The following is a 26,902-nucleotide window of genomic DNA, read 5'->3' as shown; positions in this document are numbered from 1 at the left end:
CCAAGATTCAATTTATCCCCTGAGCAAGCAGGCAGGCTCTATTAGCTCAATGGTAAAAATGTCAGGACTTGTGCAGGAAACCGGGTTCAAATCCAGGGTATAGAAGAGGAAAGTTACATAGTGCAACAATATAAGGATTAAGTACTGTAGCTAAAGTCTCAAGTCTGCATGTTTGCTTCTGCAGCACAGGGATTCAAAAAATATTGTATTAAACGTTGGAGCCAACTGGCTTTTTGACTCCTTTTCCAAGGTGGAAAAATGCAAGGAATTTCAGACAGTAGTCTCTGCCTGAAGTTAACAAAGTAGTTGAGGCGAAGCAGAGCACAGAGGAACATCTTTATATTTGTCAAATTTAGATTTAAAGTAGGCTAATCGAGAGAAAATGGACATAAAATGCCAACTTCAAATGTGGCAACTGATCATTGTATGGCTGTGGTTTGAGCAAGCCTTTAAAGGTGAGTGTACAGATGGATTGTTTTAACTGTATGCTACTGACCTGTATAAAGGCATCTAATGTTGCATTAATAGCTAACATTGTATGCTAATATTGTATGCACACGCGTGTGTGTGTGTGTGTGTGTGTGTGTGTGTGTGTGTGTGTGTGTGTGTGTGTGTGTGTGTGTCTGTGTGTGTGTGTGTCTGTGTCTGTGTCTGTGTCTGTGTCTGTGTCTGTGTCTGCGTGTGCGTGTGCGTGTGTGTGTGTGTGTGTGTGTGTTTTTTTACTATGCCATATGTCATTTCAATTTATTTTTAACAGCAGATGTGGCTGCAGTCATATATGAGGGCCCTGCGTCTCAGAGAATATTTCCAATATCTGAAGCAAATCTGATGTTTGAGGTACATAGATTGAGAACTCATAGGTTGCATATACATTAGCCTACATAAATTTAAACTTTTGTCTAATATGATTGATGCTAATTATTTGATGTATTGTATGCAGTTCTTGCTGGGCGGAGTTGAACTTGACCAAGACAACAACATAGTTTTGCTCGACAAGGAGCTGGCATCGATGAGGCAGGGAAGGGCTTTCCTGTCTATGATAAATGACAACATTCCCAAAACCCGGAGCTCCATGGAGGAGATGCTGTCCACATTAGAGGACAAGCAGAAGAAGCCTATGCCTCAGAAACAGTTTGAGAGTCTCGTCCTGAGCATGGTGTTCTCTGCCCATCAGGCCCGGCGCCAGGAGAGACGAGGCGAACAGATGGCATGGGGACAAATACTCATCCGACTGGCCAATGTGACAACCAATGAACTGCGTGGACAATATCTCATCAATTATGTGTGATATATATTGATTCCTTCTGTAGGCCTACAAGTAAACAGCAACGTTCCTGAAATAAGCATTGAATTTGTACTCGAAGCTCTATGTATAATTAAATCATGCCAAACTGTTGGGCCAAGAAAATGAAACATGAACAGTTTTTATTGTTGCAGAGTATGAAAAAAAGAAAAGAATAGAAAGAAAAAAAAACACAGCGCTCAGCCAGTTTGGGGCATTGCTAGGTTCTGTAGCATACAAAATATAGGAGGACCGCAATGGAAACAAGTCCCCAGGGCTTTTTTGTGTTATCCTTTTAGCAAGCCTAAATGTCTGACTGTACCTTGTGCTGTTTACATTTCTGACTAATAAAGTATTTAATCAATCAATACAGGCTACTAATAGAAAAAAAAGTATCTGTACATTGAAACTATAGAAACTAGGATACCAGGTAAATATTGAACCTAGCATCTATCTAAATAACATGCAATCTAAATTACATTAAAACCTTTGCATGGTCGTCAAGGCCTAGGTCAAGCGCTATGGGCTAAGGTGGAGTCTGAAGAGGCAAGTCTTCAGATTACGGCAGAAAATTGGGAGTGAATCTGCAGACAGACAAACTGTTTGTCCACCATTTGGGAGCCAGGAGGGAGAAGAATCTGGGATTTGTAGAGTGTTGTTAACCTGGATGTCTAATGCAAGCTTAGGTTAGGATATAGTTTCTGACCAAAAATGCATTAAAATTATGTCAATTGTATTACCGCTAATAAACATACATTTTAGGAGCATCAATTGGTGTGCGGACTCTTTTTATTCTTATAATGTTACTGGTTTTGGTCCAGCACCCATTCTAGTAGGTTTTGGATGTGCGTGTCTTTTGGCTGTTTTTCAGCCTCTCTGTCGACTTCAAATTGTAATGGAGTACGCACATAAGGTTCCAGGTGTACACAGTATGTTGTTAAGCACAAGTAACAGCTATACATTTTTACAGTGATATGATCTGCATCACGACACATGGTTGATGATACGATATTCATTCATTCATTTATAGTGTGCGATGCCCTCCCACGTGCTTGTCCATTTTTGTGGGTTTAGGTTGAGGTACCTGGTAGGTGGAGCTGGGAGGCCATCAGCTCTGACCTGAAACACCTGGGCCCAGTGTTCTCAGGGTTTTAAAAACAGTCCTTTTGCTCTCATTCTCCCCTGTCACACTTTTGATTGTTTGCATCCACCACCATAGTCATACTTTACGCACATCCACTCGCTTACACACTGATTATACAGACTAACACACTCCATAACCCTTTGTTAATAATTAACTTAATTGGTCTTTGTCTTGATTTATCTATTTAATAAATTATGTTTTTAAGCTATCCATGTATCCCTCTCTTTTGTCTGAACACTAAGCCAGGTTCATGACAAAATGGGCGCTTATATAAGTATTTTAACATTTTAGTAAGGGTTTGGTAAAGTATGGACTTGGTTTGGGTAAGCATTGTATACTTTGTTTATGCTTACTTTAGTCCTGGGTTTTGATTTTGTTTGCAATGTTTAGAGAGCTGGGTCATTGATTTGGAGTAGGATGCCCCATTGGGGTCCTGTGTATTCATGTGTGAATAGACCAATTAATTGTTTACTAACATTGAGACTGGATGCGCAGGTGATTGTTTCACGCAATCAATTTCCAACCTGTTTCGGGGTGCGCTAGTTTCAGCACATCCCAACCCCCTCTTGTGTGTTGGCTAGTGAGGCGCGTCCTAGCGAGACCTGATAGAATGGGTTTCATTTAGCGCATACTGGTTGCACGCATACTGGTTCTTATCAGTGTGACGTCGTCTGTTAAGGGTCTATACATCCACCTTAATTGAATATTTATTAATATTAAAACTAACCTTGGAAAGCCTGCAGGCGCCATGGTGGCGCGTTCTGATCCGGTCGGAGCAGAAATAACTTTACGTCATCAGGTGGCCGGAACCCATGACCGGAAACTTCTGTGCACCCCCAAAATGATTCCCCTGGTTTAAAATATGTTTAGTTTGCTATAATTTCGTTTCTTTTGGTAATGGTTTGATATGTCCATCTTTTATTCTAACTCGTAGCTTACTTAAGTAGTACTTTACTTAAGTAAAACATATTTTACTTAAGTTTTAAGTAATTATATAATTATATATTTTCAAATTGCCAAAGTTTAAATAGGGCTGAAGTGGTTTTGTTATAATAATCAAAATCTACAAAGTAACTAGTAAAGTTTTCAAATACTTGTAGTGGAGTAAAAGTATAATATTTGCCTCTGAGATGTAGTGGAGTAAAAGTTTAGCAAATTGGAAATACTCCATTTAAGTAAAAGTACCTCAAAATTGTACTTGAGTACATGTACTCGGTTACTTTCCACCAGTGGTGGGGAACAAAAACAATGCGACGCCAACCGGTATCCATTTCCGGAACATGATTCTCTTTTTCCTTTAGTTGAACGGAAATACGTCACGGGTGTTGTTGAATCCTATTGGCTATTGTCTTTTGAAAGAAGCCACCCGGTGTGTTTTGAGTTGGAAGTTAATAGAGACAAGACGGTGGAGAGGGAAGTTTGAAATAAATTGGCGATAGACCGAGTCTGAGTCTTGAGAGGCAGGCTGAGGCGATACAATAAACCGCCACACAATGTCTCGACAGCCGTAAGTAAACTACCTTTGAATCGTTTTGTAATTGTGACAACTGACACGTTTTAAGTCGATACTATTACGTTGTGTAGCCGTTGTAACGTTTAACGTTGGCTAAAGTGAAGCTAGTGAGCTAGCCGTTAGCCCCTTGTTAAAAACATGTCTCCCTAACGGACTCGGTTTGACCAACTTGTTTGTTGTTTTTGCCTGAAATGTATTCTCGATTAACTCTTTAGAAAATGGAAAACTCCCCGTAAAGCCCACAAGACCAGCAGCAACACCCAGAAAGATCCCGTCGGGGTAAGTAACGTCGTTATTTGGAGATGAGAGATGAGACCAGTGGTGGAAAGTAACTAAGTACGTTTACTCAAGTACTATACTTTACTGGGATATTTCCAAATTTCTCTTCTTTTACTTCTACTCCACTAAATCTCACAGGCAAATATTATAATTTTACTCCACTGCAATGACTTGAAAAGTACTAGTTACTTTTTAGATTTGGATTATTATGACAAAACATGCATTATCCACGTTCATCCCTATATACATTTCCACCATTTGAAAATAGTCGATCTACAAGCTCACAATGCTCCATGATGCGACACAATTAGTCCAGGGGCCAACACTGATATTTTCACAAATTGGTACCACCTAGGGTGACCGTAAAGTTTTTGTATTTTTGTCTTCCTACATGTCTCTAGTTTATATTTTGGTATGATAACCCTTCCAATCTTGTAGCTTAATGGCAGTTATCACTACCTACCGGCTAATGTATCCGGTAGGAGACACAAAGTAGAATCTTTGTGTCTCCTACCCCGGGCATCAAATTATTGCGACAAAAAACAAAATATATTCATGTATTCAAGGCTTCATGGGGTGTGCAATTGATAGAAAATAAATATTTTTTTGGGTGAACTCCTCCTTTAAGTTTTTCAGGGGGACTCTCTACCCATTCAGCTATGACCACCCTAGACCGAAGGAGGGTCAACTTTTACAAGCTTATGGAAAGCAGTCTTTTTTTAAGCAAACACCAAACATCTGAGAAGTTATCAATTGCACACCCCATGAAGCCTTGAATACATGGATATATTTTGTTTTTTGTCGCAATAATTTGATGCCCGGGGTTGGAGACACAAAGATTCTACTTTGTGTCTCCTACCGGATACATTAGCCGGTAGGTAGTGATAACTGCCATTAAGCTACAAGATTGGAAGGGTTATCATACCAAAATATAAACTAGAGACATGTAGGAAGACAAAAATACAAAAACTTTACGGTCACCTTAGGTGGTACCAAAATATGGCTTGGCCCCTGGACTAAATGTGCGCTTGTAGATCTGCAATTTTCAAAAGATTTGTATACATTTGAAAACTTGTGAAATTGGACATTCTGCATAATGAGTACTTTCTACTTTTGATACTTTATGTACATTTTGATACCAATACTTTTGGACTTCTTTTACAAAAGTACATTTTGAATTCTGGACTTTTACTTGTAACAGTCAGAGTATTTATACATTGCAGTATTGATACTTTTACTTAAGTACTTTACTTTGGTAGTAGCACGGCTTGTTTGCATTGGTCCTTTGTACTCAATTCATTGAAAAATGGATTAGACTCAGAACTCTAAAGAAACAAGAAGCCACTTTTTCTCCACATTCAAGCATTTACTGTTTCACCGGCTGTCAACACCAGGCATATTTGTTAAGCAGTCTGACTGTGGATAATGATAGCGTTCATTTGGACCCCCTTTTATAGTTTAAAAGGTAACCAATCTTGCATGTCTAGGTGTACTGTCGCGTTCGCCCGTTGATTTTGCAAGCTGAGGAATGCTGCATCGAAGTGATCAGCAACACCACCATCCAGCTGCATGCGCCAGATGGGCTCAAAGCCAATCGGAATGGCGAGTTCAAGGAGGTAAACTGCCTTACATTTTGCGCTGTTAAAGAGTAAATGGGATTGTTCTGTAGCTAAACTGAATGTTCTACCCTCTTTTGTATGCTTCAGACACAGTATGCATTCAAAGAAGTGTTTGGAGTGTCAACGACCCAGATGGACCTATTTGAGGTTGTTGCCAAACCACTGGTGGAGGACCTTATACATGGGAAAAATGGTAAGAAGAACAATACCTGCATAGGGTTAAACTAACCATGTTCAATCTACCTCCTGCCACTGTGGTGTTACATAGACTATAATGCTTAGCAGGAGTAGTCTCTGTTGCTGCATCCGGTTTAACCTAACACCCTTAAATATACTTTGGACAGTGTTTTTATACTGTGACACCCTGAAAGGTAACTATCTAACCCTGTTTCACCGCACCTTTGGCCTCATAAAGCCTTGCATGGTCCAGCACCCAAAATATCTCAGGTTTACAAAAGTACCCCTCTCAAATCCACAAGTAGCAGACTACAGTCATTGACACTCCTTTTGTAATGTAAGTACATAGGTGGAGATCATTGTTTCTTGCCTAACAATGCAATGTAGACAAGTGGCCAATTGTCCTGTATACAAAATGCAAATCACCTGTGCAGGAGTACTCCAGCTATCGGTTAGAACCACCTTTACAGGTCTGTAAACTCGGAGTGTAAACATTTACCCAAATGGCTATTAATAAAACTGTGTATATAAACAACACATTTGAGTGTACAGCAAATCCAGTGCAAAAACATATATACAAATAAAAACAAATCACAGCATACCATACACGTTCTGAAGTCCTGGGGGAGAGCAAATGCAGTCCTCAGTTAGTCTACTGAAATAATTGAGGATGTTTGTGTGGGCATACTTAAATATGAGCAATGAGTTAAGCTACATTTATGAATTGGGCATTAGAGCTAAAGCTATATACTACAGACATTATCCGGCAAGCTGGTTTCAAGTGTTACTATGGATAGTGACTGACGAGGCATAATGTTCTCTGTAAAACTACTGAGAGGCTTTCTGTTTCAAATCTGACAATCAACCACATATACTACTGTGGGTTAATTCAGCGGTCCCCAACACAGGGCTGCGGACCCATTGCTGGGTCATTTTATATTCTTGTGTTTTTATGTCCTAAACTTGTTTTATTCATAAAAGTCCTAATCGTAAAAAAATTAAGGTTAGGAATCCTTGTGTTAAATATCATTAAAACTTAGCATTTGTTGTAGTTCAGGTTGACTACTAATGTGTTTTTCATTGTGGATTTCCTGTTAACAGGGCTGCTCTTCACATATGGCGTAACTGGTAGTGGAAAGACCTTCACTATGACCGGTTCTCCAGGCCAGGGCGGTCTTCTCCCTCGCTCGCTCGACATGATCTTCAACAGCATAGGTCCTTACCAGGCCAAAAGATATGTAAGGCAATAAAATGTTTTTATATTTCCTATATTTGTAAGTTTATCACATCTTTGAAATTTATTCTTGTGAAGAATTGACTCTCCAGTGCTATAACATACTGTCTGTTACAGGTGTTTAAGACTGATGACAAGAATGGCGTTGAGATACAAAGTCAAGTTGACGCCCTGCTGGAGCGCCAAAGGCGTGAAAACCGCCCACCCGTCCCCAAAACACCATCCAAAGGGTACGTTTGCATGCCCCTGTAGTACGCCAACACTGCGATAAGATTAAAACCAAGAAAAGACAACACTTATAATGGATACTGTTTAACTGTCTCTATTATAAATCCTATATTGTTATTCTGTATTGGCGATTACTCAAAATTAAGTTCTTGTACTCGGCCTAAATAAAATGGCATATGATCGGAGTTACTAATAAACAAACCGGCAATTGTAATATTGCAACCGGTGCATCACTAAACTCTTGTCCTATTGCTTCCACATGATCTAAAATCTAACCTTTTTTTTGTTTTTTACAGACAAAAGCTTGACCCAGAATTTGCTGACATGATTACACCAGACGAGGCCTGTAAGGCAGACGAAGTGGATGAAGACGGCTGTTACAGCATCTTTGTCTCCTATGTGGAAATATACAACAACTACATCTATGACCTCTTGGAAGAAAGTCCATATGATCCATTGAAACAAAAGTAAGTTTGGGCAATGCTTAATTGAAAGACATTTTATGTGTTTCATTGAATCCAGATAAATGATTGAGTGCTCTGGTTGTGTTCTATAACAGTTTTCTTTGTAGTAGGCAGATTTGTAAACACAATGATGCATATAGGCTTATGGTACACTGGTTGGCAGATGAAATGTTTGTGTTCCTCACTTCCTTTTGTTAGGTGGAATTCGGGAGGCACCCCGGTGCGACTGAACACTGAGTTCATGTATGTGACCAGTGCACGCAGTAGCCCCATATAGAAAATGTAGTTCCCTGCTGTGCCAGTGCCACCTGTTGTGTTAAAGCCGCTTTCGATTGTTATGCAAATTACAAAATGGAGACTTGCTTCTGCTGTAGACATGCTCAATGTTCAGGTGCCTACCAGTCGTTTGCTGTTAGGGAAAACAAAGTATTTTATTAGCGCACCGCAGTGCGAGCAGAACTGAAGTGTGGAAAGTAGGCGGGCAAAGAAAGAGAAACTATTATCAACAATTTGTCAGTTATTGAATTGAACGACTGGAGGGATAGAACATCAGGCATGTCTTAAGCGATGGTGGGTGCCTTTTAGTCTGAAAATCTATAAAAGTATTGTAGGTAACACACAAACCTCTGTTGCTTTTTTTTGTATGTGATCTCAAAGTTTTCACGTCTTTATGTTTAATGTGCTGCTTTGAATGGCATTTTTGAATGTGACCGCCTAAATGCTTTCTATGACTCTGCTCCTGCAATGCAAAAGTTTCCCATCAACATGTTTGCTTCTAGTCCTTCTCCTGCATGTTAAAAATAAATAGATCAGCAACTATATGCAATTCCACATGTGCACTGACTAAGTCCATTGTTCTTGATTGATCTTAATCTAGACCACCTCAGTCTAAAATTCTCAGAGAGGACTCCAACCACAACATGTATGTCGCTGGATGCACAGAGGTTGAAGTAAAGTCCACTGAGGAGGCCTTTGAGGTGTTCTGGAGAGGTAAGCTTCCAAAAATATACACACACTAGTGATGTGCAGGCCGGCCCGTAACCCACAGGTCCTGCGGGTTGAACCGCGGGGCGGGCAGATGGGTTATAGATTACGACGCAATTATCGCGGTCGGGCGAAGCGGGTCAACCCACAGAAGAAAAGCGCGCGCGCTCTCTCTCTCCCTCCGTCCCCTCTCTCTCTGGAAAGCAATTGAAATGATTTGCTTGTGTTTTTTTTTGGCGGGCTGCGGGACGCGCTGGGTTGTTGATTTATATTCATTTTTGTGGGATGGGTTGGGGCAGGTTGGGTTCCCGTGGGGTGGGCGGGTTATGAAAAAACCTGATTAACACACACTCACACAACACTGCGATGATGAGCTGAGATGTGACTGACCTGGTATTGCTACACTCAAGGGTGAGCTCTGACCAGGAAATGACCCAGTATGTAATCTTCTCTCTGAGCAGAAACTGAAAACGCAAGGATTGGCTTGAGAAAACTATATTTGTGCTTAACATGACATAAGGTTTACTTTAAATAATGTGTGTCAGCTACATGTCTGGTGATTCTGTTGGGAACCTTGTTTTTGTTTCTGCCAGGTCAGAAGAAGAGGAGGATTGCAAACACCCAGCTGAATAGGGAGTCCAGTCGCTCCCACAGTGTGTTCATTGTCAAGCTGTTGCAGGCACCCTTGGATGCAGATGGAGAGAACATTTTTCAGGTCGGTGTGAAGTTGACTGTTGGGTGTTTGTTCATCGCATCTGAGCTGGTTGCTGTTGGTTGTGTAATCATCGTGTTTAGATTGTTGTCTCTCTTGTAAGGAAAGAAATGTGTGTGTGAGATGAGAACAGTAAATGTCAAGTTAAGGGAGAGAAGAGCAAACCCTGTATTGCCACCTTGGCCTGAAGTCCTACAACAGTGTGGTGAATGCAATTATCTACCTGGTAATATGGAGAACCAGCATCATGAGAGTTGAGAACCACCAAATCTAGGTGAATGGGGGGTGGGGGATTGAACGAATGTTCAATCCAGCAGGTTTTGGGGTGTCCTGGACAGAAGTGGATGGACACGACACACCTACAGTATAAGTGAAGATGGAAATAGAGTTGGCTGGACCAGTAATGTATTTGGCAGTTCTGAAACATTGTCACTTTGTGCTCTGCCCTACTAATGTGATGTGAATGTTTTTCAGGATAAGAACCAGGTCATTGTGAGTCAGCTGTGCTTGGTGGACTTGGCAGGGAGCGAACGCAACAACAGAACGCAGGCTGAGGGTTACCGTCTGCGTGAAGCAGGTGTGTATTGCCACTAAAGTAATGGAAATATTTTGTTAAGCATTCATTCATGGAATGTTGACTTTTTTTTCTTATTGCAGGCAACATCAATCAGTCCTTGATGACACTGCGGACCTGTATCGAGATTCTTAGAGAAAATCAGATGTATGGCACTCACAAGGTTTGCATCTCTTGAGTTGTCATCTAATGTAAAGGGAACAGTCTATTTGTCCACTTGCACAGCTAATTTAAGAAAAAAATATTCTTTCCACAGATGGTTCCCTACAGAGACTCTAAGGTTACTCATCTATTCAAAAACTACTTTGACGGGGAAGGCAAAGTTCGAATGGTGGTTTGTGTGAACCCCAAAGCGGATGACTATGAGGAAACTATGGTGCGTGTTTCCCCTCACATCTGGCTTTCAAGAAAGATAAAATGTATTTTATCCCCATTTGGGAATGTGGTTATTACAGCAGCCTGTTTCAATATACAATATAATATGCAAGACCAGGATTGACAAATGATAAAAAAGCAATATGGAAATATTAAAAGCACATAAGGTGAGCTTGTGCTGGAAACTGTTTGTTTTGTGAGCTATTGAGAACTCTTTTTATGTTATACCCTGTGCAGTTGGTGATGCGCTTTGCAGAAATGACCCAGGAGGTGGAGGTGGCTCGGCCGGTTGACCGACCGAACTGCGGCTTTGTGGCAGGCCGGCGTAACAGGAATCAGGCCCTCCAGGAGGAGCTGTCCCGCAGGCTGGATGACCGTGGTGGTCCCATAGACGGAGGTAACTTAACAAAATCTATAGGGAGCTATATACACAGATGAAGTAAAGGGAAAAATCTTTAAAGTCTTAGTAGGGTGTTGCGCCATCATAACAACTATAATATACTCCCTCATTTGGTGTTTGGTGATGATGGTGAATAGCGCTGTCTAAAACATCAGTCCATCTCCCATACTGTAGGTGTTCAATTGAGTTCAGTTCTGGTAAATGTGAAGGCAGAAGCGAATCATATGAATCAGTGTCCAGCTCATCAAACCACTGTGACCTTATGGATGGGGGCATTGTCATCCTGAAGAGACCATGGCCATCAGCATGGGATACTGTTGTATCGGGCTTCAGACTCATTGTCATTTCCTAATTATTGCCTGTAATTAAGGTATTTCTGGGCATGTAAATGCAGTTATTGCTACCCCGCCAGGGTTATCAATCATAAGTAATAATTGAAATTGTGTGTTTGCACCCTAGGTTTCCCCTCCCTGCCGACTGGAAACATACCCCCGCTATCCCCGCTGCCCTCCTGTCAGCTGACAACCCCCCATGATGATGACGCCTTTAACAGGCTGCTCTCAAAGCTGGAAGAGAGGCACCGGGTCAGAGGGTTGAGGATCGAGGAATGCAATAGAATAGGTCAGCATTACTGTCCTGATTGCAACCTCTTACCTAAAATGTTCCTTGTTCAATTATTTAAGTTTATGATCTCTTCTACCCATGCATGTGTTCACCCCTGTGTTGTTTCAGCCAACCAGATGCAGTCCATGCTACAGGAACAGGATGGCGTCCTTGGTGCAAAAGATAATTGTATTCGTGAACAAAACGGCAAGCTGGCAGACAAGGACAAGATCATTCAGAATCAGCAGGCTGAGCTTGAACGCATAGAGAAGACTACCAAGTTGCAAGAATACAAGGCAAGATGCCGATGTGCTGTTTGAAATCAATCTCATTGATATTAAGTACAAGTTCATATGAGGAACTTTCTTTGGGTTGTTGGTCAGAGACAACCAAAAAATGAATTGGTTCAACACTTAACAGGGAACCCCTGACAAAGAAAGTACACGCTCATGTTAATAAAATACAGTGATGTACAACGGCATTCACACATTTCCTGTGTGAATTATGTGCAGTCTTAATGTATGATTCACCATCACCAAGACTAAACTAGACAATAAAGTAGACGGTAAGCAGCTTATTGGGTGACATTAACACAATGTAAAATAAGACCCATGCACCCATGCAGTAGTGAGGAGTTATTTAATTGGATAATTGTAGGTTTAGGAAACCCTTGCCAAGGCATTGCTGTCATTGGAAAGCTTGGGACACTTTCACCGTTCTGATGGCTTATCGATACATTTCTACCATGTTGTCTGTTCTAGATTGAAATTCTGCAGAAGGCCACCAATGTTTATGAGGAGAACAAGCGCTCTTTGCAGATGGAGTTGGGCACCAGAGAGCATAAGTTGCAGAGAGAGCAGTCAGACAAGAGACGTATGGAGGAGCGAATGCAAGGCATGGTCGCTGATACAGAATTCAAGTGGCAGAAGGAATGCGTGAGTAACACCTCATGGTATTTACAAAAGTGTTTGTGTGCACTTTAGTGTTTCGCCATCACAAATCATTAACTTGCTGACATCATTTGGACAGAGAAATTGTTTTACACAGGAAACAATAGTGGTACACACTGAGTGAACTAATGGTACCAAACCATTTGGTTCAATTTGTATACTTAACTGTATGTCTCCGTATTTCAACATCTATATTTCAAAGTTAATGCCCTACTTTATACTTCATCATATGGCAGTGATGCACAAAAGTAGTGAAAATAACCTGACAGCGACAATATCCCTTTGAACAGTTTTTGTTGTTGCAATTTTGCTTTTTTAGTTTTGTCCACACTGTTAGGAGATTCTTAGTACAAGAATGTAACTGCCTGCAATGTTGCCATAGCTGTTAAGTTCCAAATTAACAACTTTGAAGCAATAAATTGCTTACATGCAATGCATCAGGTTTACCATCTGTGTTATGGCCATTTTGGATGAAACATAATTGTCTTACTTTCTTTACTGACAATTATGCCTGGTGCAGCTTTCTAAGCAGTTAAGTCCAAAGGACAAGCTAATAAATTGTAGGTTGGTCCATCTTAAATTGGCTTGATTGCAGCTGTATTGTGCTAGTTTTACTAGTTTTACAGTACAGTAATAAGCTTAGGACAAATTGGCAGGGTGATTGACCTGCTTGCTAAATGTTGATTGTGAGTAATTGAGAAGGTTTAGGGTTGGGTATGAACCTGAGAGCAATTCGGAAGGTTTATGGTTGGGTATTAACATGAAAAGTTTCCTAGATATTGGACACTATTTTTTGAGGAGGAATCTTAGCTCAGTGGAGCTCTCGTTGCTTTCGATAGTTAGTAGTCGGCTCAGACATGCAAACTTGTAGCTTTTCAGCTACAATAGCCGTTTTGAATCCAAAAAAAGGGAAATTGTGTGACACCTGACCCGAAAAAAAAGAAACACGTTGTCACCTTTTTCACCCCGAGGCTGTTTGCATGCCTGGCTTTTGAGTCTGTCATGTCGGCACAGTTAAATTAATACATTTTTTACAAAAAATTACAACTAGCACCTTTAAGCAATGATGGATTAAGCATTAAACTACATGGATTAAGCCTAGTCCTACATTAACATTTTATTACATTAACATTTGACCATTTTCATCCACTAAAGAGAGGGCAAAATAAAAAGCGCTATGCCATCATGGGTAAATTCGTTTTAACATTGTGACTCCTGGGTTTTGCAGGAGAGGCGCGTTCAAGCCAAGCAGCTGGAGATGCAGAACAAGCTGTGGGTGAAAAACGAGAAGCTGAAACAGCTGAAGGCCATCGTGACTGAGAGCAAGGTGCCCAGTTGCTCAGATGCTCCCCAAATCCCCCAGCGGCAGACCAGGCCACAGCGTCGTCCGTCCCCCAAGGAGGAGCGTCTCCCAGTCCCTGCCAAGAGATCTGCTTCACCCTCCCTTGTCCCTGTAAGTGGCTTTAAAATTTCCTCTAGGGTTCATCTTCCCCTTTCGCCTTATACTAACAGAACAGCGAACCCAATTCTGTCTACTCAAATCAACATTCGTTTGTGCAATATTATATGAGCCAATTAATTCATTGTGACCTTACCTGATGTATTTGTTCTAATGCACATTATTCCCCCTTCTTTGCTGCTGCAACCCTTGTCTAATTTTAATGTGCCTGTCATGTGCCTGTCATGTAACTGTGGTGTCTGTGCATGCTATAGTAACTTTGTGTGCATGCAACGGTGTGACCTGTGCGTAGACCTGTCACAATTATTACATAATCGCCTAATCACAATTAGTTGAGAGAATCAGAATTATTTTGCATAATCATCATCATCATTGTTTCAATGTTGAAAAACGTTCTAATATTGTTGCTGTCGGGCAGAAACTATGGGTTACTTCCGTAACCCCGGTTTTGTAAGTTGCGAACGAGTTGTTCACATATGGGAAACAGCGCCCCCTGGCGTGATGACAGAAGCTTCACATTCACTCCCTCAGGGCAAAAACCCTTTTTGGCCCTATGGGCCTTCCCTCGCTTCCCAAGGTCCCTCCCCCGAGGGCATAAAAAGACCTGGCAAGCGGAAGTCATTCTCTTTACACACCAGCTTCCTTCTGCCAAGCAAAAAAGAAGGGTGTTTTTGTGAACAACTCGTTCGCAACTTACAAAACCGGGGTTACGGAAGTAACCCATAGTTTTGTTTCATTGCTCTCTCGTTGTTCACATATGGGAGATATAAACCCCCGGAATGTATCTACAACCAAGATACCACAATACCTGTCCCAGCACCTGGGCGCCAGGGCCCCGCCCCCCTCCGGGACGTGGCCCCCTGGCACCCCGGTGCCCCCAGACCCACCGGGTCCAGGGTACGCCCCCAGACCCACCGGGTCCAGGGTACGCCCCCCAGACCCACCGGGTCTGGGGTACGGAACAAGAAAAAGTGGGGCCCTGACAGACCTAAGTCTGCCTTATAAACTAAAGAAAAACAGGCAAAGCCCGTCTAAGTTTAAAGAGGGGAAGGGCCCTGACAGACCGAAGTCCGCCTTATGAATCTAAGGCCCAGAAATCGGCCTGCCATACACTAAGAAGTAGGGGCATGGACGGAACCTACAGCCGTTCCATGCACCCGTCCACCCTCAGGTGGAAGCTACGCCCAAGACTGCGTGCGCCATGGAAGACGCCGCCACGTCCAAGCTGTAGAAAGCTGCGAAAGTTGATGGAGACGCCCAACTTGCCGCTGTGCAGACGTCCTGAATAGACACCCCTCTGAAGAGGGCCCAGGACGTCGATACACTCCTAGTAGAATGCGCTCTCAGGCCCTCCGGCACTGGAGCCCCCCTACTAGTGTACGCCAGGCGAATAGCCTCCACAATCCAGCGGGAAAGCGTGGACTTAGTCACTGCCTTCCCCCCTGGTCCAGGGCCCAAGGAAACGAACAACTGACTGGGTCGGTTCGGGGCCGCAGTCCGCCGGACATACAGCCGCAGGGCTCTTACTGGACAAAGACAGTGCAGCCTCTGATCCTCCTCTGAGGTAAACGGAGGCGGGTGAAAACCACCAGCTCGGTCGGTGTCACCACCGCCAGATGGTTCTTGGGGATGAACGCCGGGTTGGGTTTAAGGACCACCCTACTGCCATCACCAGCGAACCTCATGCACTCCGGAACTACCGACAGGGCATGAATGTCGCTCACCCGTTTCGCTGTTGTCAGCGCAACCAAAAGCACCGTCTTGAGCGTGAGGAACTTTAGTTCCACCGTCTCCAAAGGTTCAAAAGGAGGACGAGAGAGTGAGTCGAGCACCAGGACCAAGTCCCACGTGGGGAACAAGGACCGTGAAACAGGATGTTCACGCAACGCGCCCTTCATGAACTGGCACACCAGGGGCTGTCTTCCCACGGTTTTCCCATCATCAAAACCAACATGGTTGGCAGAGATGGCCGCCAGATACACTTTGATCGTAGAGAAAGCATTTCCCAAATCCAACCTATCCTGTAGGAAGGTCAGGACGTCTGCTACTGATGCCTGGAACGGGACCACGACCGGGGACCGTTCCACACACCACTCCTCGAACACACCCCACTTAGCTCCGTAGACGGACCTAGTGGAGTGTGCCCTAGCGGCCTGAATAGTAGCCACCACTCTAGGTGGAAGACCAGACGCAGTCAAATTCTCCCTTTCACGGGCCAGACCCACAGGTCTAGGTCTGCGGGTCTGTGATGACGGATTTCGCCCCCCGCCTGCTGCACCAGGTCCTCTCGCAGCGGGAGGGGCCAGGGCCGATCGTAAAGGAGGGGAGCTATCTCCGACCTCCACGTGCCCCATGCTGGAGCCACCAGCAGTACCGTCAGGTCCCGGAGCCTGATCCGTTCCAGGGTGGGATGGATCAGCTCCAGCGGGGGGAACGCGTAGAGCAGTCCCCTCGGCCACTCGTGCGCCAGGGCGTCCCCACCCAGCGGAGCCTGGCCTTTCACTGAGAAAAACAGTGAGCACTTCGCGTTCTCCTCTGATGCAAACAGGTCCACTCGGGGCCGTCCGAACCTGGCCCAGATCTGGTTTGCGACCGCGGGGTGCAGAGACCATTCCGAAAAATGGATCTTGCCTCTGGACAGAAGATCGGCTCCCCTGTTCAGAACCCCTGGTACATGAGAGGCGCTGATTGACTCCAGGTGCGTGTCGCACCACATTGTCAGCCTCCGCGCCAAACCGTCCAAGGTACGAGACTTCAAGCCTCCTTGCTTGTTGATGTAGGCCATGGTCGTGGTATTGTCCGTCTTGACCAGAACGTGACAACCACTGATGTGGGGCTCGAAACGTCTCAACGCCAAAAGGACCGCCATCAACTCCAAGTAGTTGATGTGGGCCCTCCTCAAACTGAGGTCCCACACACCCCTGGCCGTCCTGCCCTCGAAGGTAGCGCCCCAACCGGTCAGACTGGCGTCTGTGGTTATCATCTTCCTGGAGATGATCCTCCCCATTGGGACGCCTTCTGACAGGAAAGAGGCTATTTTCCATTGACGAAGGGACTGCATGCTCGCTGCGGTCACCGTTACCCGGCGAAAACCCTGAGTGACCGGGATCCCTAGGGAGCCCACCCATCTCTGAAAAGGGCGCATGTGCAATCTGCCCAGACGTACCAGGGAAATGGCTGAAGCCATGAGCCCTGCCGCCCTCATGCAGATTGTGTACTGGACCTTGCGTTCCAGTTGAAACATGGCCAGACACTTCAGAAAAGAGACTATCCTCTCCTGAGATAAGCGAGCCCTGAGAGTAATAGCGTCCAGCTCGATACCTATGAAAGTAGCGTGTTGGGACGGGGTGAGCATGCACTTCTCGAGGTTCAGTGTGAAACCTAGGGAGGTCAGATGCGACACCACTGTATGGGTGTGGTGAACCACCTCCTGATACGAGTCCCCGCTCAGTAGCCAGTCGTCTATGTAACTCGCGATGCGAATGCCCCTCTGCCTCAGAGGAGCTATCGCTGCCTGAGTGCATTTCACAAACACCCTGGGACTCAACGACATTCCGAACGGGAGGACCAGGTATTCGTACACACGACCCTCGAATTCGAAGCGCAGGAATTTCCTGTGCGGCGGGTAGATGGGAACGTGAAAATATGCGTCCTTTAGATCTATCGAGCTCCACCAGTCGCCCTGTCGGACTGAACGTAGCAAAGCCGCTGCCGTCAACATTTTGAACTGAAAAGTTTTCAAATACCTGTTGAGAGCTCTGAGATCCATGATGGGACGTAAACCTCCTTTCTTCTTGACTAGGAAGTATCTCGAGTAGAAACCGAGCCGGCTTTCTCCTGGTAATACTTCCCGCACGGCGTTCTTGCGTAACAGGGAGGCTATCTCCTCTCGTAACGTCGCAGCCGCTTGACCACTCGCTCGTGACAACAGTACTTTGTTGGACATGGGTGGTTTGGTGGAAAATTGCAGTTTGTACCCCCGTGCTATCGTACGGAGCACCCAGGCGTTGGGGTTGCATTGTTTCCATTTCTCGATGCGCATCGACAACGGATTGGGAGGGGTTGTTATCGTAGTCGAGCAAACCCGAGCCGCCCTCTTGGCTGCACTCGTTGGTCTGGCGAGAGTGCTTCCTACTACTTCCGGGTTCACGTGCGCGGCCATCGTTGTAGTTCTGGCTAACCGCGTGGGCCTTGCCAATGTGTTTGTCGACACGTGTCTGCGAGCAACGGCGGCCATCTTGTCCAGCGACACGTGTCGCTGGGTGGGGGCGGCCATTTTGGCTGCCCCCCCCGTCTCCCAAACACATTGGCTTATCTTTACCTTGTGGCGCATCTTGGACCAGGAATTTTTTTGCGTGACCCGTGTAGCAAGTGACGGTTTTGGCCCGCCACAAAGCCCTCGTTCTGTCCAGCGACCGCCATGGACCCCCTTGTGGGGGTCCGTAGCGGTCGCTGGCTCATTTTCATTTCGACTGTTTGTTGGGATTTTTTGTTGTTTTTTCTTTTGTTTTTTATTGCACAAGCATTTATTGCCATATAAAAAACATTTGTGGTAACATTTGCAGTAACAACAGGTGACACATAGGCATGCACATTTAGTCCTTTGGTATGTGTAAGTGTGCTTTGAAACTTGGAGCCCGGGGCGCAATATTCTGTCGCCGCCGTAAACTCCGGAGAGAATCTCCTCCTCTTCCTCGCCGTCCTGGGACTGAGGCCCGAGGCCACTAGACCCAGACATGAAACCACCGTCTCTGGGGGGAGGGAACCGGGGGAGATATCTTCCCTGCTCTCTTGGCAGGAATTCACAGTGTCACCTAGTCCGCTTGGAGCCGCGGCCCCGGTAGGCGCCTCTCTGGGGCTTGTTAGGTGGGGGTCGTGTGCGGTCGTCCTCCCTCTGGTCTCGCTGTTCGCCTCTGGCGGCGGGCGGGGCGGAGAAGGACTGGGTGTGACGAGACGGGGCGTCCTGCCGGGTGGGTGGCCTGCCTCTCTCCGGTCGTGCAGGACGGGGATGTGGCTTGGGGAGAGGGGGTCTGGCTGGAGCTTGAATACAAGACAGAGCGGCTTCGTCCTGCGCCTTACGTACCGCATGGCTGTCCTGTAGATATTCCATGCCCCCGTGGAAAAGGTTATCTGCGGTCACTTTTAGGTTGAGCAGTTTCTTTTTGTCATCCACACCCCTGAAGTTAACGTGGTCGAGCCACCGAGCCCTCTCGTGGGTCACACACAATCCTAGGCCCCTGCCGGTCCACTCGGTTGAGTATTTGTTGAGCGAGATTATTTCTTGAGTGAGGCGTCGCATCTCCGTCAGCTGCAGAGGTGTGGCGGCGTCTCCTGCCTCGCTCAGGAGTACTGCCAGGGACCCCTGCAGCAGAGCGGCGGCATTAAGGGCTCTGGCGCCCGACGCAAACGCCTTGTAAACAGCCTTGGTGGCCACGGAGCCAGCGATGTCCTTTTCGTTTGTCAGACAGGGAGGTTCTTTCGCTGTGGAGAACGGAGCCTTCTGTCCGCGGTGGCTGTGGAGAAGAGACATGGCCAAGGTGCGATTCATGGGGGGGACGACAACGAGGCCGAGTTCGCCCGCCCCCGCACAATCTATGTTGAAACGTAGTCTCTTTGGCTCAGCATCGGGGCCCAGTGGATTGTCCCATGACTTGGAAAGAGCTGTACTGAAACCCTTAGCCAGGGGAAGCTTGGATTTCTTTACGACTTTCTCGTCCACTGATTCGAGACCTTGCCATTCTGAAAGGCTCTTGGCGGGAGTTTCCTCGACATCATCGCCCGGCCATCTGAGCCCGCAACGAACGGTGGCTGTTCTGTAGAGCTCCAGTGTTGTAGCCACGTCTTTTTCCGTCGGTGGAGGAGCGCGGCCAGGCTGGTCCGCGGTAGCCTCCACAGGTAAAGTAGCAGGGGGGAGGGGTCCCCCTTCGGGTGGGCCGAGGGCCGGGGGGCCGCGGTCCGCGGTCTCGGTGTCGTGCAGCACGACCTGCTCGGTGTTGTGCAGTACGTCCTCCTCGACTTCGTCGACAACGTGGTAGTTGTTCCCGTCGTTGTCTTGGTGTCGCTGAAAGGCGGTGACGGCCCCGTTGTCTTCGTCGGAGGCAACGCTCTCCGGTGGAGAGTAGTAGCGAGAGGCTACCTGTTGTCTTTCGCCACTGCTGCGGCCCCCAGGCGGGGAGGAAGGGGAATCTATGCGGGGCTCGGCGCTGTCGTAGGTCCCCCTCACAGTAGGAGAGCGAGAGCGCGGGGTTGCTGGAGTAGGTCTCGCCCCACCCTCTCTGTGAGAGGAACGAAGCTGCTCTGGAGGCTCCAGAGCACGTGCAGAGCCGGCTGCTGCCGAAGAGCGGGGCCGTCGAGTGCGGTCTTCCCATCCGGCGGCTAGGCTAGATGGCCCGCGGTCCATTGAACGACGGGAGGAGAAGTAGCGTCGGTCCCCGTCGAACTCGTCGTCGTAGTCGTCGTGGAAACGAGGTGGTGGGAAGGACCTTTGGGCCCTGGAGAACCGGTCCCGAAGATCGGAGGTGTGCAGGCCTGCACACTCGAAGCACCTCGGGTCACCGTAGAGCGCGTCCTCAGCATGCGCGAGACCCAGGCAGGTCACGCAGTGCTCGTGTGTGTCCCAGTCGTCGAGGAAAAGGCGACAGGAACGAGAGCCGCATCGTCGCGGGGGAGGCTCCAGGCTGGCCTCCCGGAGTCGGTGATCGGCGACGGCTTGACGATCCCGTCGAGCCATGAGAAGAAGGGTTGGCTAGGCTAGGCTAGCTTGTAGTTTCGTGGTGTTTCCTAGAGCCATATGAAATCCGTGTTAACGGAATCGCGGACGGAATCGCGGAAATGACCAATAAAAATGGAATTGGAATAAAACACGGAATATTGCAGAATTTGGAAAAAAAAAAAAATCGCGGTAAAATATTTTTTTTTACCGCGAATTTTTACAAGTCCACGGGACACCACCATTTTGCATGGCCACATCCTACTTTATAAACAGCAAAATCCACGTAGAAATAGTCTTAGAAAGACGATAGAAACAATAATACATGCGCGACGCCATTTTGCGCATGCTCAGACCGAAGTCACCGAATTATTTTGGGAACATTTTTGCGTATAACACAACAAGGGCCATGTATGGACTGTTATATCTTGAACATTTATTCATTTCCACTTACCAGACACTTTTTTTTATGGTAAAAATGAGCATAAAAAGCAAAATACAGAATTCAGAAATATTAAAATGGAAAAAACAGAATTTGGGAAAAAATAAAACGGAATTGGGAAAAAAATAAAACGGATTTCATATGGCTCTAGTGTTTCCCAGCGGGAAAACGAAGAGGGAGAAGAGGTCGGGGAACTCGGTGGACAGGGATCCAACCCGTCGCTTTAGAGCTTGTAGTTACCCGCGACCTTGTTTGTTGTAGAGTGAAGCTCCTTCACCGGCTTGGCAGAAGGAACAAAGAGGGGTGTAAAGAGAATGACTTCCGCTTGCCAGGTCTTTTTATGCCCTCGGGGGAGGGACCTTGGGAAGCGAGGGAAGGCCCACAGGGCCAAAAAGGGTTTTTGCCCTGAGGGAGTGAATGTGAAGCTTCTGTCATCGCGCCAGGGGGCGCTGTTTCCCATATGTGAACAACGAGAGAGCAATGAAACAAAACCAGCTAACTCCATTGGATCCTCAAACGTTCTGCTAAACCAGCTAACTCCACCAAAGGGATGTGGGGTCAGCTGGTTTTGCTGACTACAGGCTCCACCCCCTTTTTACCTCCAACCTCATTGTGAGCTTGGAGGTCCATTCAGCTGTTATCAATGATGAACAAAACCTCCTAACACTTTTCTTTTTTCATTTGCTGAAAAATGTACATTTTGGAGTTAGCTGGTTTCTGCCCGACAGCAGAGATATTAAAAACAAAATCCAAAATAGAGAAAATGTACACTCTCTTGTCACAGAGCTCTAATCACCCTGGCATGGTCAGCAAAGTACCAGGTTCAGTGCAAGTGAATGGCACTCTAGTTCCGGAGGGCAATACTGGACCACTGCCCCTTTCCCCTAAACCTGTCACAACTAACTCTCTGTCTGTGGCCTCCTGTATCTCTGAGTGGGAGCAGTTGGCAACACTGCACAGGGGGCAGGTTTGCCAGTCCCACAGTGGGGCTCATGTTCCATCATATACTGCAAAAAGACTGCAAAGGAGGAGAGGAGGGATGTGGTTTAGAGAGGAAAAGGACCCCTCTACTGCCCCTGATGTAGAGGAAGCAGCTGACACAGCTTACATGGTTGGTGCAGTAGCAGAGTGCAGCATGTTTAGGATGTTGAGAAAATGGAACATATCCCAAAAAATATGTGATTGCTTAATGTGAATTTGTCCCTATGGATTTTCTTTTCCTTTTTTGATTTAAATTAATTGCTTTTCTTACTAAAATAAATGTCCTACCATCTTCACCTTTGCATTTTATCCTGAAATAAATTGCTTTTCTTACTAAAAAGTAGTTTTCCCTACCATCTTACCCTTTTTAACAACATAACCTTGTGGCACCGTTGCTATGCAAAATACAAATGGCCATGTTTTTCTTGTGCAATGTACACACTACACAGACCAAGCCAGTTCTCCTTTATATTAATGTGATGTCACAATGTAGTAATTATAGTTCTGTTATTTAGACCAGTGGTTCTCAAACTTTTTCATGTCAAGGACCCCCATATTGACACTTATTGGCCCGCGGACCCCCATTTGAAAAGATAAGCCAGGGACCCCCATAAGAGAAGATTTTTACGGCTCTCTAGCAGTGATTCTCAACCATTTTAATTTCAAAGGACCCCCACTTTGACATGCATTAGGCTACGGACCCCCATTTAATGGCATTTATATCTCTGGGACCCCAATCTATATTGTAAAATCAATGTTAATTTAACTCTGAGTGTCCAAATGGAACCAAATGGACCCGTTAGGGTCCATTTGGTTCCATTTGGACACTCCCAGAGTTACAGACCCATAAGGGTCCATTTGGTTCCTATCCATTTAGCTGGGGACCCCCTGGAACCCCCTCAAGTACCCCTGGGGGTCCCTGGACCCCACTTTGAGAACCAATGATTTAGACCACCTTTGTTCCATGAAGTGTAATGTTACCTTCTGATGTTTTTCTGGCTGAGTTAGACCACCACACCGGTGCGTCAACTGCACCGGCGTTCCCGTTCTGCTGGCGAAAGGTGGGTCGACCACAAGCCCTCAACCAGTGTGGAACTTGACACTGTCATGCAGCCCGTCATCCCCAATGCCATTAGGGTGTCTAACCCCAGAGAGAAGGACCTGTCCAAGTGTGACAAGTATTTACTGACCCACCAGGAGGTGGCCTCTGATGGAGAGATCCAGACCAAATTGATCAAGGTAGGCAAACCATGAAGGTGATGAGTTCTGATGCCAAACCCAGCAGCAGAAAGGTGTTTTATCAGACTGCTGATAAGATTCCAATAGTCATAAAAATCCTGGGCAAGATATGGAATTTGACATTTTATTTAAAGTTTTGGAAAAGTCATGGGGTATCATGGTCAATGTTTATCTTTTAAAAGGGGAAGTACATTTGAAAGGCAAAACCAACTGAAAATAATGTAGGAACCCCGTTTCCATATCAATTATTAGACCAATTATTGTATTCACGTTAATGCAAAATCACGCAGAACTAAATTCCCTTCCATTTATGACCTTCCCTCAAAACGTCTGTGCTTCAATATTGAGATTTTTTTTTTTTTTGTGCAGCCCTAGATAATTAATCTGTTTGCAGCAACAGTTTAAGTATATGGGCATGGTGTGTTCACACTGGATACAACAAATTATTTTTTTTTGCAACAATGAACAATATTTCACGTATTTATCTGGAGCGGTGTGAGTTGGACAAGCAGAAACGCTTTCAACTCAAGAAATTTATGCTGAAGCGAACAGTGACATCCGGTGCACGATCCAGTTGAAGTAGTTTGTTTGGTATTGCTTGAGATGATAAAACATTTGTGAATTGACTAATATGAGAGAGAATTGTTTGGTGAGCAAAAGTACTCGCTTGCTTTAACATGCTTAACAAACACAGTATATCATGAGTGTGTTAAACACACTCATGATATGCATATCGCTGATCATGCTGCTCCGACCAAATGCACAGACACAGATTCCACAATTCAAGAAACAAATCTTTAGCATGTGCAGTGTTAATGCACCTTTAAACTTGCCATGTCCTTGTTTTACTTTTACTGTCACCCATTTAGACCTGGAACATCTATACATTGTTTTACCTTTCAAGCCGGGAACACCTCTGTGTAGTTGTTGCTATATACAGTATATAGAAACGTTTATATACATAACTTCAAATACAAAATCTTAAGTTTTTCAGAAAACTCAGGATTTAGGAGACGTTTTTAGTATCGGCCTCAGGTCTAAATGGGTGAAGTTCTGCTGGGAGGTAAAGTGAAAAGTTGGTAGACACCCTGCCTAACCTATGACCCACCCCCTCCTTACAGGGTGACGTGATCCAAACAAGGGGTGGAGGACAGGCAGTCCAGTTCACCGACATAGAAACTCTGAAGCAGGAGTTCACCTCACAACCACGGTGGGTGCTCACTGTAAAATGCATAAAGAGGTGGTCAGCCATTTTTCAGTCACTGTTTTAATGTATGTTTTAATTAAAACGGTCAGTTGCTGTTTAAATGTCTTGCCTTTAACATGTTTGTTGTTCTATGCAATAGCCGCAAAAGAAAGTCTGCAGAAGGCTGCCCTGCTAATCAGGATGAGCACACAGGAGACTGGACTGACGTGGAGACGAGGGTAAGACCAAAGTCGCTACTTTCAGCCGTACGCACATAGAATGTTACTTTCAACACATTTAGACCTCATGGAACTCTCTGTGCTTTCCTGTGCTAGCCATAATAGACTGTAAAAAATGTGGACGACTGGAGCCCCATTGATTTCTACTGACCCATTTGAAGCCACTTTTTTGCCGAATTCAAATTTGCCATCTTTGAACTTCTTGTCCCGAAAAGAAACCTGAAACGACTGTTATTGGCTGCAATCGCAATCTTCACTCGGTAGAACCAGTACAAACCCTATAAGCATACCTACAAGCATACCCTCCTTTATCATTAATAAAAAAAGTGATGGGACCATAATTTACTAAACGCATATCATGATGATTTAAGACTTTAAACTAGTGCTTGAAATTAAGACAAACTCCATGCTGATTATCACTTCCTATTTAGCCTCAAATCCAGCAGAGCTACCTTGCCGTCTGGTGCTAGCACATGGAACTGGCTAGAGTTAGATGCCAAACAATGTACAGTTTCCATGCTGTATGCTGATGTATCACAAATTATAACTGAATTCTCAGAAAATCAGCAAAAGAAAATGCTAATTTATGTGTTTTTCCCCGAATATTAATTGTTGGTTAATCAAGATGAGCAGTAGTTGGTGTTAATTGTCCAGTCAGGTGTCATATTATTATTGGACATTAACCTAGATGTATCGGACACTCACTTGTCTGAAAATGATATTTTACAGTCTAACCTGCCACACTGAGGTCCAATGGGCTGCCACTGTGAAACATTTCAATTAGGCTACGTCTGTAATTGGACTATTCGTGAATGACGTTGTAGTTACAGAAAGTGCTTGAAATGGGCAGGTACTCACCAGTACAGAGTACTAGTTCTGCTGACATTTGCCAACCTGAGCAACCTTATTGCTTCCAATTGCATACGGCCACATACTGGTGAATCAAGTACGCTTATTGGTAAGCCGTGTTGTGCGTAATTGCACTGATCCCCCTGTGGTGTTATTTCTGTTATAAGGCTTAAAACGAAAAATATTTCTGTTATAAGGCTCAAATTGAAAATGTTAAAAACTGGTTGATGGAAACGCACCTATCTTTCTGAATTTGCTGCTCCACATTTCCTGGACTACTATGATGCCCCCCTGATTGTTTGTTGTATTAAATTGAATCTGCAGCGGAAAAAAAAAACATCACATGGATGCACCTGGGACGTATCATCAGTGTTGTAGCCTGGGGTCATAGGGTGTTTCGGGTCTCGCAACATACACCCTCGCCCAGGTGACCCAGCAGGGGTTGATCAAGCCCTGACTTACGTCCCAGTAGCTACCCATGGTCAGTCCTCTTAGGGCAAGATAGTGCCACTCAATCCGCTTGTCCGGAACTACTCTGCCGGCACTGGGGGAGAGAAGATACTCTGGCACGTGGAGGGGCTAGGCTCTGTGGATGGCCTCCTGGCCGGGCTCCTCCTTCGTCTCACCAGGTCCAGGACCTGAGCGTTGCACCAGACTCCCCCTCTCCAAACATTTCATTCTGGTGTGATGGTGTCTTGGGCCGTGGTGGTACTGCAGGCTCCACTTGCGGCTTGCTTGAATGGCCCTCCTTAAAGGCCTCACTGTGGGTTTGTTGGGCTTCTTCCTCACAGAAGACACAGGCTGGGGCGCCAACCCATACTGCTCCCTACTGCATTGCTACAGTTTAAAAAAAAACTCATTGCCTTTTTTACCAGTGTTCTGTTGCTCTGGAGATGAAGGCTGGATCGAATATGGGCCCTGGTTATGAGCATCACGGACAACAACACAAGTAAGTAGTCTGTTATCTTCCCAATTTCATGAGAAAATAGTGCTTGTGTTCACAGCTAATGGTTTGTTTGTTTTATTTAATTACAGGCGCAGCAAACAGGGCAAGAACTAAACACTCCAAGTATCTTAATCCTCACCTGGCTTTTGTGCAATACACTGTATGTTATCATATTTAACATTCTGTGCTTCTTATAAATGTGTGTGTGTATATGCATGGCTTTACCAAAGCAGTTATATGAAATGTATATGGGACTTCTTTTTTAAGATTTTTCTCCTTTACTGTAGACTCAGGAATAAACTTCCTATAAAACA

At 45.3% G+C, this 26,902-nt stretch overlaps 2 protein-coding genes across 3 annotated transcripts; both read left to right on the top strand.

Annotated features, from left to right (window-relative positions):
• Window positions 1–380: 380 nt before the first annotated feature.
• LOC311047007 (protein FAM180B) lies at window positions 381–1,288 on the top strand (the record flags this gene model as incomplete). Its single annotated transcript, XM_084059591.1, has 3 exons — window positions 381–455; window positions 761–837; window positions 941–1,288. The coding sequence occupies exons 1-3, from the start codon at window positions 383–385 to the stop codon at window positions 1,286–1,288; spliced, it is 498 nt and encodes a 165-aa protein (XP_083915717.1). The 5' UTR covers window positions 381–382.
• Window positions 1,289–3,806: 2,518 nt separating this feature from the next.
• kif23 (kinesin family member 23) lies at window positions 3,807–26,902 on the top strand. 2 transcript variants are annotated; one of them, XM_084059672.1, is made up of 23 exons: window positions 3,807–3,933; window positions 4,155–4,218; window positions 5,706–5,834; window positions 5,925–6,030; window positions 7,116–7,252; window positions 7,366–7,478; window positions 7,773–7,943; window positions 8,139–8,183; window positions 8,818–8,930; window positions 9,518–9,639; window positions 10,111–10,213; window positions 10,294–10,373; window positions 10,467–10,586; window positions 10,823–10,982; window positions 11,445–11,606; window positions 11,718–11,884; window positions 12,350–12,523; window positions 13,767–13,991; window positions 23,138–23,368; window positions 24,490–24,578; window positions 24,715–24,793; window positions 26,518–26,591; window positions 26,678–26,902. In XM_084059672.1, exons 1-23 carry the CDS (start codon window positions 3,920–3,922, stop codon window positions 26,700–26,702), a joined length of 2,703 nt encoding a protein of 900 aa, XP_083915798.1. In that variant the 5' UTR covers window positions 3,807–3,919; the 3' UTR covers window positions 26,703–26,902. The 2 variants fall into 2 exon arrangements, with proteins under 2 accessions (XP_083915798.1, XP_083915799.1); XM_084059673.1 differs by lacking the exon at window positions 8,139–8,183.

The sequence above is a fragment of the Gymnoscopelus microlampas genome (assembly GCF_963454915.1).
Source record: "Gymnoscopelus microlampas genome assembly, chromosome: 6".
NCBI lineage: Eukaryota > Metazoa > Chordata > Actinopteri > Myctophiformes > Myctophidae > Gymnoscopelus > Gymnoscopelus microlampas.
The sequence above is the reverse complement of the archived record's forward strand: the minus strand, read 5'-3'. Positions and strand labels throughout refer to the sequence as shown.

Coding starts and splice junctions, on each gene's coding strand:
- kif23 (XM_084059672.1), top strand. Junction 6,031..7,115: donor CCTTATACATGGGAAAAATG/GTAAGAAGAACA, acceptor TCCTGTTAACAG/GGCTGCTCTTCACATATGGC. Junction 8,184..8,817: donor CGACTGAACACTGAGTTCAT/GTATGTGACCAG, acceptor ATCTTAATCTAG/ACCACCTCAGTCTAAAATTC.